Here is a 15,530-nt window from a genome sequence, read left to right as displayed (position 1 = left end):
TGCCCCAGGTCAGGTCCCAGCCGGGGAACTGACAGAGTGGGTTCTCAGTAAATGTGTGTTGAGCAGATGGAGTGAATGAATAAATTCCTTCTCTGGATTACATCAGCACTTTCTCTAGCCTGCTCTTTCTACCTTGGTTAGATGACTTTGTGAACTCATTCTCCTTACGCATCAGTGAACACACTGAAGGCAGAGAGGGCATGTCTTAGTAACCCAAGCACCTGGCACAAGGTGCTGAATGCACGGTACTTGATCGAAAAAAAAAATGCATGAATGAATAAACACACCCAGGGTGGAGCCAGGTTTTCCCTCCTCCATTCCTGCTGCTGTGGTCCCCTGCAGGGCACGCAGAAGTAGAAGAGAAGACAAAGCAAGAAAAGGGAATAACATTTACCAGGAGTATCCATGTGCCAAGTACATTATCATTTAATACAACCATTCCCCTATTGCGTGCATACTCACCATCCTTTGCTAGTCTGAAACATGCGCCCTCTCCCAGTCGAATTCATCCTCCTGCCTCTGAGGGGGTTGTTCAGACCTTCATCATCTCATTCCTGGATGACCATCACGCTGTTCTGTGTGGTCTCCTTGCCTCAGCTCTTAAGTCCTTCCCTGCCCAGTTGGGCCTCCTCCCCTCTGTGCAAGTTTGTCTCCAATCGCCCCCTTACCTGAACCCCAAGCTCCATACAAACCAGCCTACCCAAAGACCCCTTCCCCTGCTCCTCTCTCCTCATCCGAATCCTACCAGTTCTCAAGAGCTGGCCCAGCATGCTCCCCAAGCCTTTTGCAGAGCCCCAGCCTTCAGCGATTTTGCCGTCCCAAAAATTCCCGAAACGCTTTTGAAGAATCTACTGGTTTGCAATTGATCACAGCCCCCATGTTTGCTGTGGAATCATCATAGCTCTCCCTTGTCTTCTAATCCAGCTTTGACATGTCAGCCCATGCTCACCAACTAGATAGTAAGGTCTTGAAATCACCATAGAGCAAGCCAGCTCTGCCTCCATTTTAGAGGAAGAAGACACATTATTTAGAGGTAAGTCACACTGGATCCTGGAATAACAAAAGACGCAAATACGGGGGTTCCTATAGTGGCTTCAACATGACTTCTTTTCTCAGGGCTCATAGGATTGGAGTGTAAACTGAGGCATTTTTTTTTCTTTTTTCTTTGTTTGGCAAGGGATGTGTTGGAAATAGAGACTCTTCTTCAGCCCAGCTTGTCAGGGGAAAGCAAAGTTTAGAACCCACACAGTACCTATGTTGCTAATTTCTTTTTTTTTTTTTTTTTTTTTTTGAGGCAGAATCTCGCTCTGTCGCCCAGACTGGAGTGCAGTGGCGCGATCTCGGCTCACTGCAACCTCCGCCTTCTGAGTTCAAGCAATTCCCTGCCTCAGCCTCCTGAGTAGCTGGGATTACAGGTGCCTACCACCATGTCCGGGTAATTTTTGTATTTTTAGTAGAGACGAGGTTTCACCATCTTGGCCAGGCTGGTCTTGAACTCCTGACCTCATGATCCACCGGCCTCGGCCTCCCATACTGCTGGGATTACAGGTATAAGCCACCACACCCAGTCTATGCTGCTACTTTCTATCATGCTGGTAAGGCCAAGAACAGAATTAAGACCTCACTGTTCTCCCTCAACATGCTTAGGGCTCTTTTATTGTTCAGCTATGTTCCCTCCTTCCCCCCGTTTCCTATCCCAAAAGGACATCAGAATTCTCCTGGCTCCCTGCTGTGAACAATGAGAGGAAGGAACACTGGTTCTTCACATGCTGCACAGATCTCATCTCCCTTGTAATCTCCCCTGAGTCCCCAGCAGGGTTCCCCTTCCTCTCATTGTCCTTGCCACCGGCTTGAACTTGTCATTTTGATCTGTCATAGGATGAGGAGCAGGACAGATCAGACTTGGTCTATGGGGCCTAAGGGAAAAAACTAGGAACAAAGGGTAAAAGATAGAGGGAGAAGATTGCAGCTCAAAGCTGCACGTCAATGGAAGGGGCTGTCTCCTGACGTGAGCAGAAGCTGAACAGTGGTTGCCTGGGAGGAGATTCGGTCATCAGGGGCTAGGTAGAAAGAGGTGACCACCATTGTCTACCAGATGGTAAGGTCAAGGGCAGGGACCCTGTCTGGGGTGTCCCTATAATCCCCAGCCCTAAGACTGAGCCTTGTTCACTGCTGGTGTCTGAGGTCTGCCCACTGCATTGGAAAGAATTTGTCCTCTCAGACCCTGAGGCACCTACTGAGAGGTGACCATGGCCTGAGAGGCCCGAAGATTATACAGTCCCTGCTCCACCTGACATTTGAGACCTGCATGATACATGTAAAATTGATGGCTCAGATGAAGAGGCAGAACAACCAAGCCCGATGGCCAAGGAGAGAAGAGATTTAAACTGAGTTTGAAGGGCTCTGTTTTTTCTCCTTTTTCACCCCCATCCACAGTAATGAGTCAGGAAAATTCTGGTGTTGGAAAAAGAGTTGAGGAGGTAACATAGAAGGACAGATCAATGGTCCGGAGTGAGACAGGGAGGAGACAGGGAGCTTAGTACATCTTGACCTTGCGGCTCTGGGGAAGGTGGCACGTGTAAGCTGTAAATTCTAATCTCTGCTCTGACCACGGCCGCTGTATTAAAGAGAAAATTTCTCTTGACCCCTGCCAAGAAAACCAAAACCCAAATAATTTCTCTTGCCTCAACTTACCCCCCATCACATGAGACCTAAGAGAACATACAGGTCAGAGCTGCTTGGGAACCCCAAAAGTGGAATCTATTAGCTGCTCTGAGTCTTGATCCCTTTTATCCCTGGATACTGAGTGCCCATGAATGCCCAGAATCTGAAGCAGTCCCATTCTTTCGGGAGGGAGGTCTTTAAGAGTCTCATCGACTGATGTAGTGTGGTTAAGGTGCTGTCAGGAAGCAGGGAGATGGATAAGTTGGCTCTTAAGGCCTCTTCCAGCCTAAGCCTACCCTTCCTTGTTCCCTCCTCCCCCTACACCCACCAGCTTCTTGGGGACTAGCAAGGAGAGAGCAGGCAGGCCGCCCAGCTAGGAGTAATTGAAAGGAGCAGATGAGAGGGGAATGTGTCCTCCCCCAATGCCCCTGCCCCACAGGGGCTGCTGAGAAATGAAAACTAATCAAATTACACCCGACGGCCTCCCGACCCGTGCACAGGAGCCCGCCTGGGCCAGGGACAGGCTGGCTGGGTGGGGTGGGGGCCATGGGGGAGAGAGAAGGGGAATCACATCTAATCCACTGTAAACGTCTTGATGTGCAGCAACAGCTTAGAGGGGGCTCAGGTTTCTGTGGCGTTGGCTATATTTATCTCTGGTTCCATGCCAGCGGGGAGGGTTTAAATGGCACCCAGCAGTTGGCGTGAGGGGCTGCAGGAGCTTGGGGTCTGGTGGCAGGAACAAGCCTTTTCTGACCCCATGGAGCTGTATGAGACATCCCCCTACTTCTACCAGGAACCCCGCTTCTATGACGGGGAAAACTACCTGCCTGTCCACCTCCAGGGCTTCGAGCCACCAGGCTATGAGCGGACGGAGCTCACCCTGAGCCCCGAGACCCCAGGGCCCCTCGAAGACAAGGGGCTGGGCACCCCCGAGCACTGTCCGGGCCAGTGCCTTCCGTGGGCGTGTAAGGTGTGTAAGAGGAAGTCGGTGTCCGTGGACCGGCGGCGGGCGGCCACACTGAGGGAGAAGCGCAGGCTCAAGAAGGTGAATGAGGCCTTCGAGGCCCTGAAGAGGAGCACCCTGCTCAACCCCAACCAGCGGCTGCCCAAGGTGGAGATCCTGCGCAGCGCCATCCAATACATCGAGCGCCTCCAGACCCTGCTCAGCTCCCTCAACCAGGAGGAGCGTGACCTCCGCTACCGGGGCGGGGGTGGGCCCCAGCCAGGGGTAAGTGGCCATCCCGTCCCCCTGCCCCAGGGGGAGGGGGCCAGAGGGAGGCACCTGGACAGCCTCAAGACCCCAAGAGGGGCTCAGAGGGTTGGAGCAGGTGCCAGACAGGGTCGAGGGGCTTCAGGAGCCCTTCCCTGGTCAGAGCTGGGCTATCCAGCTGACCCCCTGTGTCCTGTGTTCTTTCCAGACGAGATAGAGGCAGTGAGGAGGAAGTGCAGAAAGGGTGGGGGTGGGGAACACAGGACTGAAGAAAGGATCAGGAGCAAGGCCACAGTCAGCCCGGGTAAGGGTGAGGATTAATCGCAGAGCCTGAGTCAGAGCCTAAAAAGCCAGGCCAAGTTCACCAGAGAAGGCTGCTTTGCCCCCTGCCCCACCCCCATCCTGGGTGTGGCTGAGCAGAGAGAAAACCCACTCAGTCTCATTGGAACTCCAGCAGGCCTGCACAGAGTGACCTTCACTGGGCCAGAAAATCTGTCTCCATCACCCTTATCACCAGAGTCAGGAGAACCAGGGACCTTTAACCTGGGGTCCTGTGAGGGCAGAACCACCACTCAGGATGGAAGCCAAGAAGGCCTGGAAGCAGGGCCTCTAGGACATGAGAGGAGCTGGTTACTAAGATTCTGGGGTTGGGGATGGCCTGGGCTGGAAGGCCACAGCCTGTGGCCCACCCTCCAACCCCACCACAGGTGCTTCTGCCCACTGGGACTAGGCAGAGAGACACATCAAAGAACGGCTGTGCCCCGACCTTGGGCCTTCGCCCTGTCTTGCAGGTGCCCAGCGAATGCAGCTCTCACAGCGCCTCCTGCAGTCCAGAGTGGGGCAGCGCACTGGAGTTCGGCGCCAACCCCGGGGGTAAGTGAGGCTTGACCCTGGTAACCTTGACTCCAATCCCTCAGTCCCTCCCTGGGCGTTCTTCCCTCTTACCTTATTCCTTGCTCCGGTCCTCTTCCCTTGGGTCTCTCCAGGGACCTGCTGACTCCAGGACCCAAAGGGTGGGCTGGGAGGTTCTGTGTAGCCCTGCAGTCTTGACCAGCAAAGGAGTGATAGTGGCTCCTGCAGCTCCCCAGCTGATGCCTGGTGGTTGACCTTCTCCACAGAGAGGACAATGTCCCTGCCCCAGGGGTCCCTGCGAAGTGCTGAGTCAGTGCTGCAAAACCGGGCCGAGCAAAGGGCAGGTCCAGTCTCTGGGGAGCTCCATCCTGCTCCAACTTGAGTGACTGCTTCCAAACCCTACCTCACTAGGGGAGTTCAGAGAAGAGGCGCGCGCGCGCACACACACACACACACACACACACACACACACACACACAGAGCATGGGGAAAGGCAGGGACTAGGGAGTAGAACTCCGGAGCTTTATCCCCCATCTGTCCTGGAAAACCTGTGTCACCCCAAGGGTCCCATCCTCTATTCTGGGCCTCAAGAACCCCCACTCCTCACCCAGGTACCACCTTCCCACCTCCCCTTACAGATCATCTGCTCACGGCTGACCCTACAGATGCCCACAACCTGCACTCCCTCACCTCCATCGTGGACAGCATCACAGTGGAAGATGTGTCTGTGGCCTTCCCAGATGAAACCATGCCCAACTGAGATTGTCTGCCAAGCCAGGCATCCTTGCAAGCCCCCCAAGCTGACCACAGATGCCACTGCTTCTGTAGCAGGGGCCTCCTAAGCCAGGCTGCCCTGATGCTAGGAAGCCAGCTCTGGGGTGCCATAGGCCAGACTATCCCCTTCCTCATCCATGTAAGGTTAACCCACCCCCCAGCAAGGTACTGGATGCCCTCATTCAGCTGCCTCCTTAGAGGACAGGGCATCCCCTTTCCAGGAAGGTAAAGCAGGGGACCAGAGCGCCCCCTCATGTATGCCCCAGTTCAGGGGGCAAACTCAGGAGTTTCCTTTTTATCATAACATGGCCTCTAATTCCACCCCCTAAGTGAAACGGTTTGAGAGACACAGACAGTGTCCTGACCTGGACAAGCTGTGCACGTCTCCTGTTCTGGTCTCTTCCCGATGCCAGTGGCTGGGCTGGGCCTGCCCTGAATTGAGAGAAAAGAAAGGGAGAGAAACAATCCTCTGTTCCCAAGTCCCTGGGGGGCCAAACTTTTGCAGTGAATATTGGGAACCTTCCAGTGGTTTTATGTTTTGTTTTGTTTTGTGTGTTGTTTGTAAAGCTGCCATCTGACCAAGGTCTCCTGTGCTGAAGTTGCCGGGGACAGGCAGGGAAAGGGGGTTGGGGGCTCTTGGGGGTGATTTCTTTTGTTAACTAAGCATCGTGTGGTTTTGCCATTGTTTTGTATTTTTTTTTTTTTTTTTTTTTTGCTAACTTATTTGGATTTCCTTTTTTAAAAAATGAATAAAGACTGGTTGCCAGAAGAGTGTCGGTGATGATGCAGAGGGAGGGAAATGACTGACAGCCCTGCCCCCTCCCACTGAGCAGTCCAGACACACCCTAGTGGGCGGGGCTCCACAGCGCTGAGGGCCTCATCTTGCTGGTGGTCACTAGGCACTGGGGACCCCGGCTCTTTTCACCATGAGGAAGGAAGTCGAGCATGTCTAGACCTCAGTCTAGGTGGAGACCAGATTCCACAGACATCCTTGTGGGACACGGAGGACAACTGGCTAGGACTATACTTCACAGCCATTGCTCACAGGCTGCTGTGCTCTGCGTCATGTCCCAACAGGTCCTGCGGTTTCAGTTAACTGAGCAATTCGTGAGCCCAGTGCTCAGCCTACAGCCAGGGTGCAGAGCTAGAAGTTGTGGTTTCCCTTCCCTAGTCCCCACCTCTGCCCTGGTGTCACAATACCAGGAGCCCTATAGAGAAGTGGGAGGTGAGGAAGGCAGTGGGGTCAGACACTGTCATTTCCTTGCTGGCCAAATAGCATGGCCCCTCCCCATTCTCCTCCATTCCCTCCAGGCAGAAGGGGATTGTGGTTCCTGCTTGCAGCTCCCAGCATGAAGGAGATTCAGATTTAGCTCGGGGAGGGTAAAGGGGTCCACAAAGAACAATCGAAGAGAAGCTGGGTTCTCTTCATTTGGGGTGCTATTTTTCAAATATTAGCTTCCTGAGGGTAGAAGGTGGGTGGGAAATTGAGAACAGAGATTTTTGGTTAGACATTACACAAGGATTAACTGGGGAGTTAACAGGAGCTAGAATTCAAACGGAACATGGACATCTACTGAAAACGTTATTAATTCCAACAGCTTGGGGCTAAGTTCATCTGATTTACTGCAAATTATAAGTTTCAGAATCATTACCAAAGCAGGGATTCAGAGCATGGTACATTCCAGCCCTACTTAATTCTTTGGGGCCCTTGACAATGGACTTAACCCAGTGTTGCCTGAGGCTCTAGCGACCCCCCTGCACCCGCTCTGAGCTCAGCTGGGCCATCTCTCCCACACCCACCCTCCTGACCTTACTGCTGGAGAGGAGAGTTAACACTGTGCCCCCCCAGTTTCTTCAGAAACTCTGCCTAAGGAAAACAATCAGAAGAAGCCTCTGGAGACTCACAGAACTCAGGTGAGGGTGCAGAAGGGAGGGTCTCCCCCACTGCCTGCTTGTCCCAAACCAGTCAGGCAGGGCTTATTGGGAATTCCAAATTGGCCTCCTCTGCTCCCATTGGTGGGATTTTCTTCTTTTCAACTTGGTGTCACTGAGTTTAGTCTTTCCCCCTTGGAGGGGCTGGAGAGGAAGACCAAGGTCATTTCCATGACTCTTAGCTCTAATTCACTGCCCTGGAGAATGAGGAGGGCAACTGGGCTGGCTGCAATGCCTTGGCTCTGGAATCTACATTTACTCCTTTATTACCCCCTAAAAATTCTCAGAACACATTCATGGAGGATCTTCTCCCCTCAAGTTCATTTCCTCTGCCTCTGGCACCTCCCGCGCTCCTAGGGTGGAAACAGCCCTGTCACCTGCAGCTGTGACCTGCGCATCCCTCACCCTCCTTCTCACTGGGGTAAGAAGGGCTGGCCAAGGAAGGCACTCAGCTCTGCTGAAGCACAGGTTCTGGGGCTGCTGGATATATTTTTTTAAGTCTACTCCTCTTCAGTTATTCTGACAATTAGACAGTGAGGGTCTCGCTCAGACTCTGGAAAGAATGAACAGTCCTCAGCAATGACACTGGATGCAATAGATCCCTACCATGGTGGAGTGTAGTCACTGTCTACTTACTTTTTCATGTCTTTGAGTCCTTAAGGGAAAAACAATTTGCTAGAATTCCACAGGTGTGAATGGCAAACTCTGCTAAGCAGGAGCCCAGCCTCACTCGTTATTTTCACAGAATAAACAGTTGTTATCAAAGCAGGAGGAATTTTTTTTTTTTTTTTTTTGACGGAGTCGCTCTGTCGCCCAGGCTGGAGTGCAGTGGCACGATCTGGGCTCACTTCAAGCTCCGCCTCCCGGGTTCACGCCATTCTCCTGCCCCAGCCTGTCGAGTAGCTGGGACTACAGGCGCCCACCACCACGCCCGGCTAATTTTTTTGTATTATTAGTAGAAACGGGGTTTCACCATGTTAGCCAGGATGGTCTCGATCTCCTGACCTCGTGATCCACCCGCCTCGGCCTTCCAAAGTGCTGGGATTACAGGCGTGAACCACTGTGCCCGGCCACATGGGGACTTCCTTAAATTAGCAAATGCTTAATCTTCACAACAGAATTACAGAGAAGACTCCAATTAATGAATAATGAGTTGGAGTTCTTTAGGGAGATTAGCTCAAATGTGTTCTTTAGTTGGAAGCACCTACAATAAATCAAACCGGGTTAATCAAATGTTGCCTAATAATGGACTTTAGGGAATCCACTACAATGAAAAGATAAATATTACTTAAAATTGGCATACCAATTGTTGGTGTGTAAATAGGAACTTCTTAGAGTGCTGAGATAATTGGTGTGAACTGAATGCTTACAGTGCTACTTGTGGCACTCCGATAAGCATTCCTAGGGATCTAACCTCTCAGAGTAATTTATTTGGTAGACTGGAAAACCTTCTTAAGTGCTGCAGGTGTAGACAGGGTGGATCAACTGGAGAGGGAGGCGGCGGAGGGATGGCAGAGGGTGAGAGGAAAAGATACCCCTCAGCTCAGGTATCTGTTTCCTGGATAAAACGCCACCCCAACATGTTAGGTTCCTTGGGCTTCCCCGGGTTTCTGGACCCCAGGCTGGGGCAGAAAAGCCTGAGGGTGGGCCTGGAAGACTTCAGGTTGAGCCGGGATCTTGGCTAAGGAAGCTCAACCCAGTCCTGAGTGGGAACTCCAATCATAGCCCCTCCACGATTCTGGCTGTGCCTCATCCCTGTCCCCCTCAGCCACAGGTCCCCACTTGGATCTGGGCTCCTGGCCCCTCAATGCTTGGAACATTCCTAGAGGGAGCAAAGGAAAGGGTTCAAGGAAAGACACCTAGATTCTTCTTCCATACAAGTGCAGATGGAACCATGATGTCCAGTTCTCACCTTAAGCCCAGCATGTCCAAAATCAAACTCCCATTTCCACATAAGTCGGCTCCGTCTATATCCCCTGTCCCAGTGGAAGGCAGCACAACGAAGTCATAGTTTTCCTGGATCCCTCCAGTGAAGATCTCATTCCCATGGCTAGCCAGTCACCAAGGCTCATCAATTTTACCTTTGATCCTGGAGAGGGTAGCAAGGGACTCCCAGAGGCCTGTAGGCACAGGGCCAGTACCTTCCCTCACCTCTGTTTTCCCTCCCTGGGCTGTGTCCAGGGTGCCTTGTCCCACTCCCTCCTGTCACTTGTGCCCATGGACTCTGCTGTCCTTGTTCCATCCATGTTTGGGGCACCATCAGCCTTAAAGAGGACACAAGGATGCAGGGTGCACTGTGCTACACAAAGGGGAGTTCACCACTCATGGGAACAGGGGAAACACAGCCCCCCAAAGATTCATAGCAACCAAAGACCACGTGAGTTGTACACACAAAGGAGTCAGCGAAAGGGAGCTGGGTAGCTTGGGAAGGCTTGTTGAGGGGCAGGGGCTTGAGTTCACTTAAAAGAGAAGATAGCAACATTTGATAAGCATTCCTTTTCATCATGCTACTCCTAATGAAAAAAACAAAGACAAAAACTCCTGGCTCTGGGTCAGGAGTTTGAACACACATATCATAATTAAGGACAAGGCACCGGAGTCAGGAAGGCCTAGGTTTAAGATCCACATCTGTCTCTTACCAGCTGTATTATCTTAGTCTTAAAATGTCCTGTTCTATAGAATACTAAGAATATATCAGAGTTGTGAGGATTCATGAGTTAATATATTTACTATGCTTAGAATAGTGTCTGGCAAACAATATTACTCAGTAATTTTTAGCTTTTACTAATATTAATCCTTATACAACCCTCTGAGAGAAGGCTGGTGCATTTATTCATTTGAGGATATACACCTAGGGGTGCAGAGATCAACGAGGCTGCCCCAAAGGAGGGAACTCGCAGTCCAGCGTGGGAGGCAATCACTGCCCAGCCTGTGCAGTGTGCAGAGTGTCCAGAGAGCAGAGGTTGCTGGTTAACTAGTTCTGCTGGGGAAAGGCAGGTGATGCCTCCCCAGTGATGCCTGAAGTGGTCTTGTCAGCTCAAAACTACAACGGTAAGGACAGAAGCAGTCGTGCTGCCTTCTGGTGACGGGGTTGGGTGGACACCATGTTTCTGAGTTAGGTGGACTGGGGACTGGTGGGAGGAGGAGAGGTGAAGGAGCCAAGTCATGAATGGCTTCTTAGGCCACACTGAGGAGGAACTGCAACTCTGAGCTAGAGGTGCTTCGAGCTGCTGAAAGTGGGAACAGTGGAGTGATGTGACCAAGCGGCATTCAGGAGAAGGAACTCCAGGAGCAGCGGGAAAGGGTGACAGCCTGACCAGGTGAGAGAGATGAAAGAAGACACCAGGCTCCTCTCTCCTTATCTGGTCCTTTACCCACTGGGCACATGTAACCCAAACATTAATCTATCAATCCTGTGCTTACATAAACAGACAGTTATTGACTGTAAGTTCTGAAAATTGTATTATTTCCTTCCCAGAGTACAGCAGCCTTTACGACTGTGAAAGCAGCTGGAAATCTCAGGTGAGTTCAGAGTTTAAAAAAAAAAAAAAAAAAAAGACTGGAGGCCATTTGTACATTATCTTAAAACCAGGTTGTTTATTAGTACGTACACACCCACACTCACACCCACACACACCCATACACCCATTCCTGATGCACTGAGCAAGTACAGTACTGAGAAGGGACCTGATGAGATACAGGAGGCTGGTGTGGAGGGCTCGGGTCACTGGTGACTCACCAAAGAAAAAAATATATTGACTATGAGGCAAGGGATACACCAAGACAACAGCCTTCCATCACTGCACAGATTTCTCCAGATTTCTCTTCTTAACACCTCCCTGCAATACTTCTCAGGGTGCTCTGAATGGACCCAGCTATCCTGGCACAGCTACTGCCTTACAACATGGCCAACAGTGGCAGGAGTTGTAGAGGAGAGAGGCTGGGACTGAGTCTCCCATACAGCCAGCCCATCAAGAGCACCCTGAAGGAGTCAGATGGCTGTGCATTGCCCAACTCCACCAATCTTAGGAATCTCCATCATCTTAACAACCATTATGCAGGGATGGGAGCTCTTTATCTCCATCCAACTCATTTTCTGCACAATAATCCCTCCATCTCCACTCCCAGCAACCTGATGGCAGGGAGGCCAGGGAACACTAAGGGAGAGCAAGGGCAAGTGGCTGCCTTGCCCAAGCCTAGGGGAGAGCCCACCCCACCACACCACTGATGAGCCTCTCCTCTACTGAAAAGGAGCAGCAGGCTCTAAGCCCTGGCACTACCCAGGTGCCATTGCTCCTTCTGGACTGGGTGCCCTGGCCCATTATCTCACCTGCAAGCCTAGCCCCTGCTCAGAACTCAAGGTGATCAGGTTGCAATGCAGCTGCTCCAGCCACCTGCAGGATGGCACTGCACTGGCCCCTCTCCAAGAAACACGTGCCAGATGCTTTTCCTTTCCTCTCACTTTGATGAAGCCCTAGGTTCCATCATCCCACCCTGAACATAAGTCTTGAACATTTTCAGGCACCTAGGTAGGATGAGAGAGTAGGTGAGGAGGGGGTGTTTCTTGGGAATAATATTCCTACCAAAACAGGACCTGTATCCCTCAGCTCAGGTTCCCACCATGCTGCTGGGGAAAGCAATGAAAATGGTGGAAGCTGGGTGGATCTTAGGAATTCCAGGAGGAGGCAGTCCCTATACACCAAAAGAGCTCTGGATGAGGGTTAGGTGATGTGGGGACAAGCAGGAGAGTGGCTGACTTCACCAACATTGGTTTTCCTGAATCTGGGACATGAATCACTGTAGGAGAAACTATTTTCTTCCTGGGAGGTCAGAGAAAGGAGGCCTCAGTCTGCCTTTTCCCCAAACTTGACTTTAGGGTCAATGTATATTCCATCCACCCATCATGTTCATTTTTATAGGGCTGGGATTACTAAAGTGAGGCAGAGGAGGAGAGAAGGGAAAGGGATGCTGGGAGCAGAGCTAGCAATGCATGGTTAGATCTGTTCTGCCCCAGAGTCAAGATCCACACAACCTCCCTTCCCCACAGCCCAGCAGAAGCTCCACCCGATGGTTGGGGCAGGGGACATTCCCCCTGCCCTTTGGGCTTAAGGCTACCCAGAGGCCATCGGCTCTCTCTCTGGCTGGTCTGCCTGCACCTCTTATTGGGCAGGGGCTTAGAGTTTCCCCATCCTCACCCTTGGCTCAGAGCTCAGGGATCCATTTCTCTCTGGTTCTTCCCAAACCCACATTTGGGATTCAGCTTATGCCAGGGCCTGGAATCTCTACCTCAGTCTTCCTCCTCCCAGCCTCACCATCCTGCGGGAGAATGGGGTCTTCAGTAGCCCTTCCCAGTCCCTCCCTGTCCCCAAGAGAATGGGGACAGGAACCGCAGTCATGGAGATGGGTTGGGAGAGTGATGATGCTAGGGATGCCAAAACCAGCTGCCAAACCATTTGGCACAGCCAGACGTGGAAAGAGACCCTAAGGTTGAATAGCCCAAACAGGGCTGCGTCTGAAATGACCCTTTCTTAGAAGGATCATCCCAGCCCGTGGCCCAGGATCCTGGTCTTGGTGGAGGCTGCGGTGCAGACCAGGCTGGGTCCAGAAGAGGAAGGGTGGCTTCACATCCACCCTGGGAGGCCCTTCTCTCCTTCCCCCAGAATCCCAAGTGTGGACAACCTGGGTGCCTCCACAATACCAGGAGACCCCAGCCACACCCACCAGACTTACAATGGACACACGGTGGGACTCTGGGTAGTGGGGTGCCGAGGGGGTGGACGAATATATTCTGAGATCCAGGGCAACCGTAAAGTCACGGACGAGACTAGGAGCCGCGGAAGGAAGGGGAACGAGCAGGAGGGGTCAGGGCCAGTAGAGCCTGTGAAACCCAGAAGAAGGAAGCCAGCCCTGGGGGCCGTGGCTAGTCCCGGAAGGCGGAGAGCATGTGTCCGTAGAGATAGTGGGAGTGAGCTGAGGGAGAGAGAGAGACAGGCATCACACTGTGAGACAGGTTGCAGGATGTGTGCGGCAGCGGCAATGCAGCGTGCTCCAAGCGCAAAGCGCCCCGGGCCAGACGAAGCAGGAAGGGACAAGCCGGGCAGTGCTGGTAAGCGGGGCTGGAGCGGCAGGGCCAGGCCGGCAGCCAAAGGCAGGTGCGTGGGGCCGAGGGCCAGCAGCAAGGTGCCTGCGTCCCTGGGCCTGGCCCACTTACCCTGAGCCACGGGCACACCCCCCCCCGTCAGACCCCGGGCGGGAGGGTGGGGGGGTCAGCAGGAGTAGGTCCGAACCGTGGAGGTCTCCAGTCTCTGCGCCCCCGCCGTCCCGGCTGGGAGAAGTCGGCAGCCGCGGGAGAACACACAGAGCGGCGGGTTAGTGCGCGCACACGCTCCCCGCGGGGCGTTAGTGCAGCGGCAGCCCGAGAGCGCGGGGCACCAGCCTCGGCCTCGCCCCTCTCCACCCGGCCCGGCCCCAGGGTGCCAGGAAGAAGCCCGCGCTCGGCTGGGCCTCGGCCATGCCCAGCCCGCCTGTTACTCACCTTCAGGCATGATCTTCTTTGGCGGGGCCGGTGGGGGCTGCAGGGACCCCAGGGTGGACACACGGAAGCCCGCCGGGAGGGTCTCCGCCGAGGCGCTGAGCATGCCGCCGCCACCGTGGTGCTCCCGCGGCCGGAAGCGCTTCCTCCAGGAGGGCGCACGGCGGAACACCTTGTCATCCCCCTGCACCGTGGGGAACACCAGAGGCCCAAGGGCCTGTTGGAATTGCCATCCTCATGCCCTGCCTGGAGGGGGCCAGTCGCAGCTGGTTCTAGGGGCACCACTCCCACCCCTTTGGAAAGAGGGAGCGAGGTCACTTTCCCTTTCTAGCCTTGAGTCTTTCCATCTGTACAGTGAATGGGGAAACCCTGCGACTCTGAAATTCCCTGTCTCCGGGTGGCGGATGGAGGGAGTGTGTGAGGGAGAATCTTGTTGGGTCTGCCATCCTGCAGTTGAACTGTTTCCCAGCCCACCGCAATCTTCTCAAAGTGGGCTTGGCATGACCATTCACCTTTCAAGGCATTCCTCAGCCTCAGTCCATGGGAGGTGACAGCCAGTCCCTATATACACCGTCCTGTCCTTCTGGGGCCTCCGAATGGCTGTAGCCCAGTATGCCGGAAGAGTACTGTGTCTGGCGGGAGTCAGACACCTGGCTCTGCCATTTTACTGGCTATGTGACCCTGTACCAGGTGAGTGACCCCTCTGAGTCTGTTTCCTCATCGGTAAAATGCCCGACCTGTTTCTCAGGTTGCCTATCACTAATGGGATCAGATGAGATCACCCTGTAACAGGGATGGGTCAGGCAGACCACCAAGCAGACGCAGGCTTCTCCAAAGGACATGGCAGGCAGCCCCCCTGCCATCTGCCCCCCCCACCCATGCCAGCCATGTCTCCAAAATAACCATCTCTGCCACAGGGCACCCAGGACCCCAACCCTACAGGATCCCCCTCTGCACAGGCCTCCGCACCCCACACTTAGAGCCTCCATCACCCTGCTTGGAAGTCATGCCCAATCTCCCTCCACCCCATGTTCTCGGAGCTGATGCAGGCAAAGTGGGACTAGCAGGAACAATGGACATTCACCCGCCTGTTCTTGCCTCAACAACCCCTCCCAGCCCTGACCCCCTAGGGTTTGTTGTACATGCCCTGAGTGGGTCAAATGCTCTGATAAATTCTCAGCACCATGTACCTCTCTGTCACAGCACTCATCCTAGTAGCACTTTTATATGTATTTATGAGATTATTTCATTAATACAGTCATGCACCACATAATGTTTCAGTCAGTGATGGACGGCATAGACAATGGTGGTCCCATAAGATTATAATACTTTTACTGTCCCTTTTCTATGTTTAGTTATACAAATACTTACAAATGCCAGCAGGATTCAATACAGTAACAAGCTGCATAGGTTTGTAGCCTAGGAGCAACAGGCTATACCATACAGCCAAGGTGTGCAATAGGCTATACCACCTAGGTTTGTGTAAGTACATTCTATGATGTTCACACAGTGATCAAATTGCCTAATGATGCATTTCTCAGAACTTATCCCCGTGGCTAAGCATCA

General features: G+C 53.0%; 2 protein-coding genes and 1 long non-coding RNA gene across 52 annotated transcripts in view; 1 reads left to right on the top strand and 2 right to left on the bottom strand.

The window, feature by feature from the left end:
- Positions 1–1,029: 1,029 nt before the first annotated feature.
- Positions 1,030–5,601, bottom strand: LOC144341186 (uncharacterized). Its single transcript, XR_013417974.1, has 3 exons — positions 5,417–5,601; positions 4,820–5,021; positions 1,030–2,899 (listed from the first exon to the last, which is right to left on the bottom strand). It is a non-coding gene; the product is annotated as an uncharacterized LOC144341186 (long non-coding RNA).
- Positions 2,884–6,266, top strand: MYOG (myogenin). The gene is made up of 3 exons (XM_015119869.3): positions 2,884–3,892; positions 4,666–4,747; positions 5,365–6,266. The coding sequence occupies exons 1-3, from the start codon at positions 3,347–3,349 to the stop codon at positions 5,484–5,486; spliced, it is 750 nt and encodes a 249-aa protein (XP_014975355.1). The 5' UTR covers positions 2,884–3,346; the 3' UTR covers positions 5,487–6,266.
- A 4,735-nt stretch (positions 6,267–11,001) lies between these two features.
- The window catches only part of PPFIA4 (PTPRF interacting protein alpha 4), a 52,703-nt gene continuing 48,174 nt past the window's right edge, over positions 11,002–15,530 (bottom strand). For 26 of the 50 annotated variants that reach the window (XM_078003097.1, XM_078003116.1, XM_078003162.1 and 23 more), the window contains 3 exons: positions 13,968–14,148; positions 13,644–13,757; positions 11,002–13,402 (listed from right to left, as the gene is read on the bottom strand). In XM_078003097.1, coding sequence (XP_077859223.1) covers positions 13,699–13,757; positions 13,968–14,148 — 240 coding nt within the window. In that variant the 3' untranslated portion in view covers positions 11,002–13,402; positions 13,644–13,698. The remainder of the gene's footprint in view (positions 13,403–13,643; positions 13,758–13,967; positions 14,149–15,530) is intronic. The other 24 variants (XM_078003145.1, XM_078003196.1, XM_078003165.1 and 21 more) reach the window with 2 other exon arrangements.

Source organism: Macaca mulatta, chromosome 1, assembly GCF_049350105.2.
Source record: "Macaca mulatta isolate MMU2019108-1 chromosome 1, T2T-MMU8v2.0, whole genome shotgun sequence".
Lineage (NCBI taxonomy): Eukaryota > Metazoa > Chordata > Mammalia > Primates > Cercopithecidae > Macaca > Macaca mulatta.
The sequence above is the reverse complement of the archived record's forward strand: the minus strand, read 5'-3'. Positions and strand labels throughout refer to the sequence as shown.

Coding starts and splice junctions, on each gene's coding strand:
- MYOG (XM_015119869.3), top strand. CDS start 3,347: ATGGCACCCAGCAGTTGGCGTGAGGGGCTGCAGGAGCTTGGGGTCTGG. Junction 3,893..4,665: donor GGGGTGGGCCCCAGCCAGGG/GTAAGTGGCCAT, acceptor CCTGTCTTGCAG/GTGCCCAGCGAATGCAGCTC. Junction 4,748..5,364: donor GTTCGGCGCCAACCCCGGGG/GTAAGTGAGGCT, acceptor CTCCCCTTACAG/ATCATCTGCTCACGGCTGAC.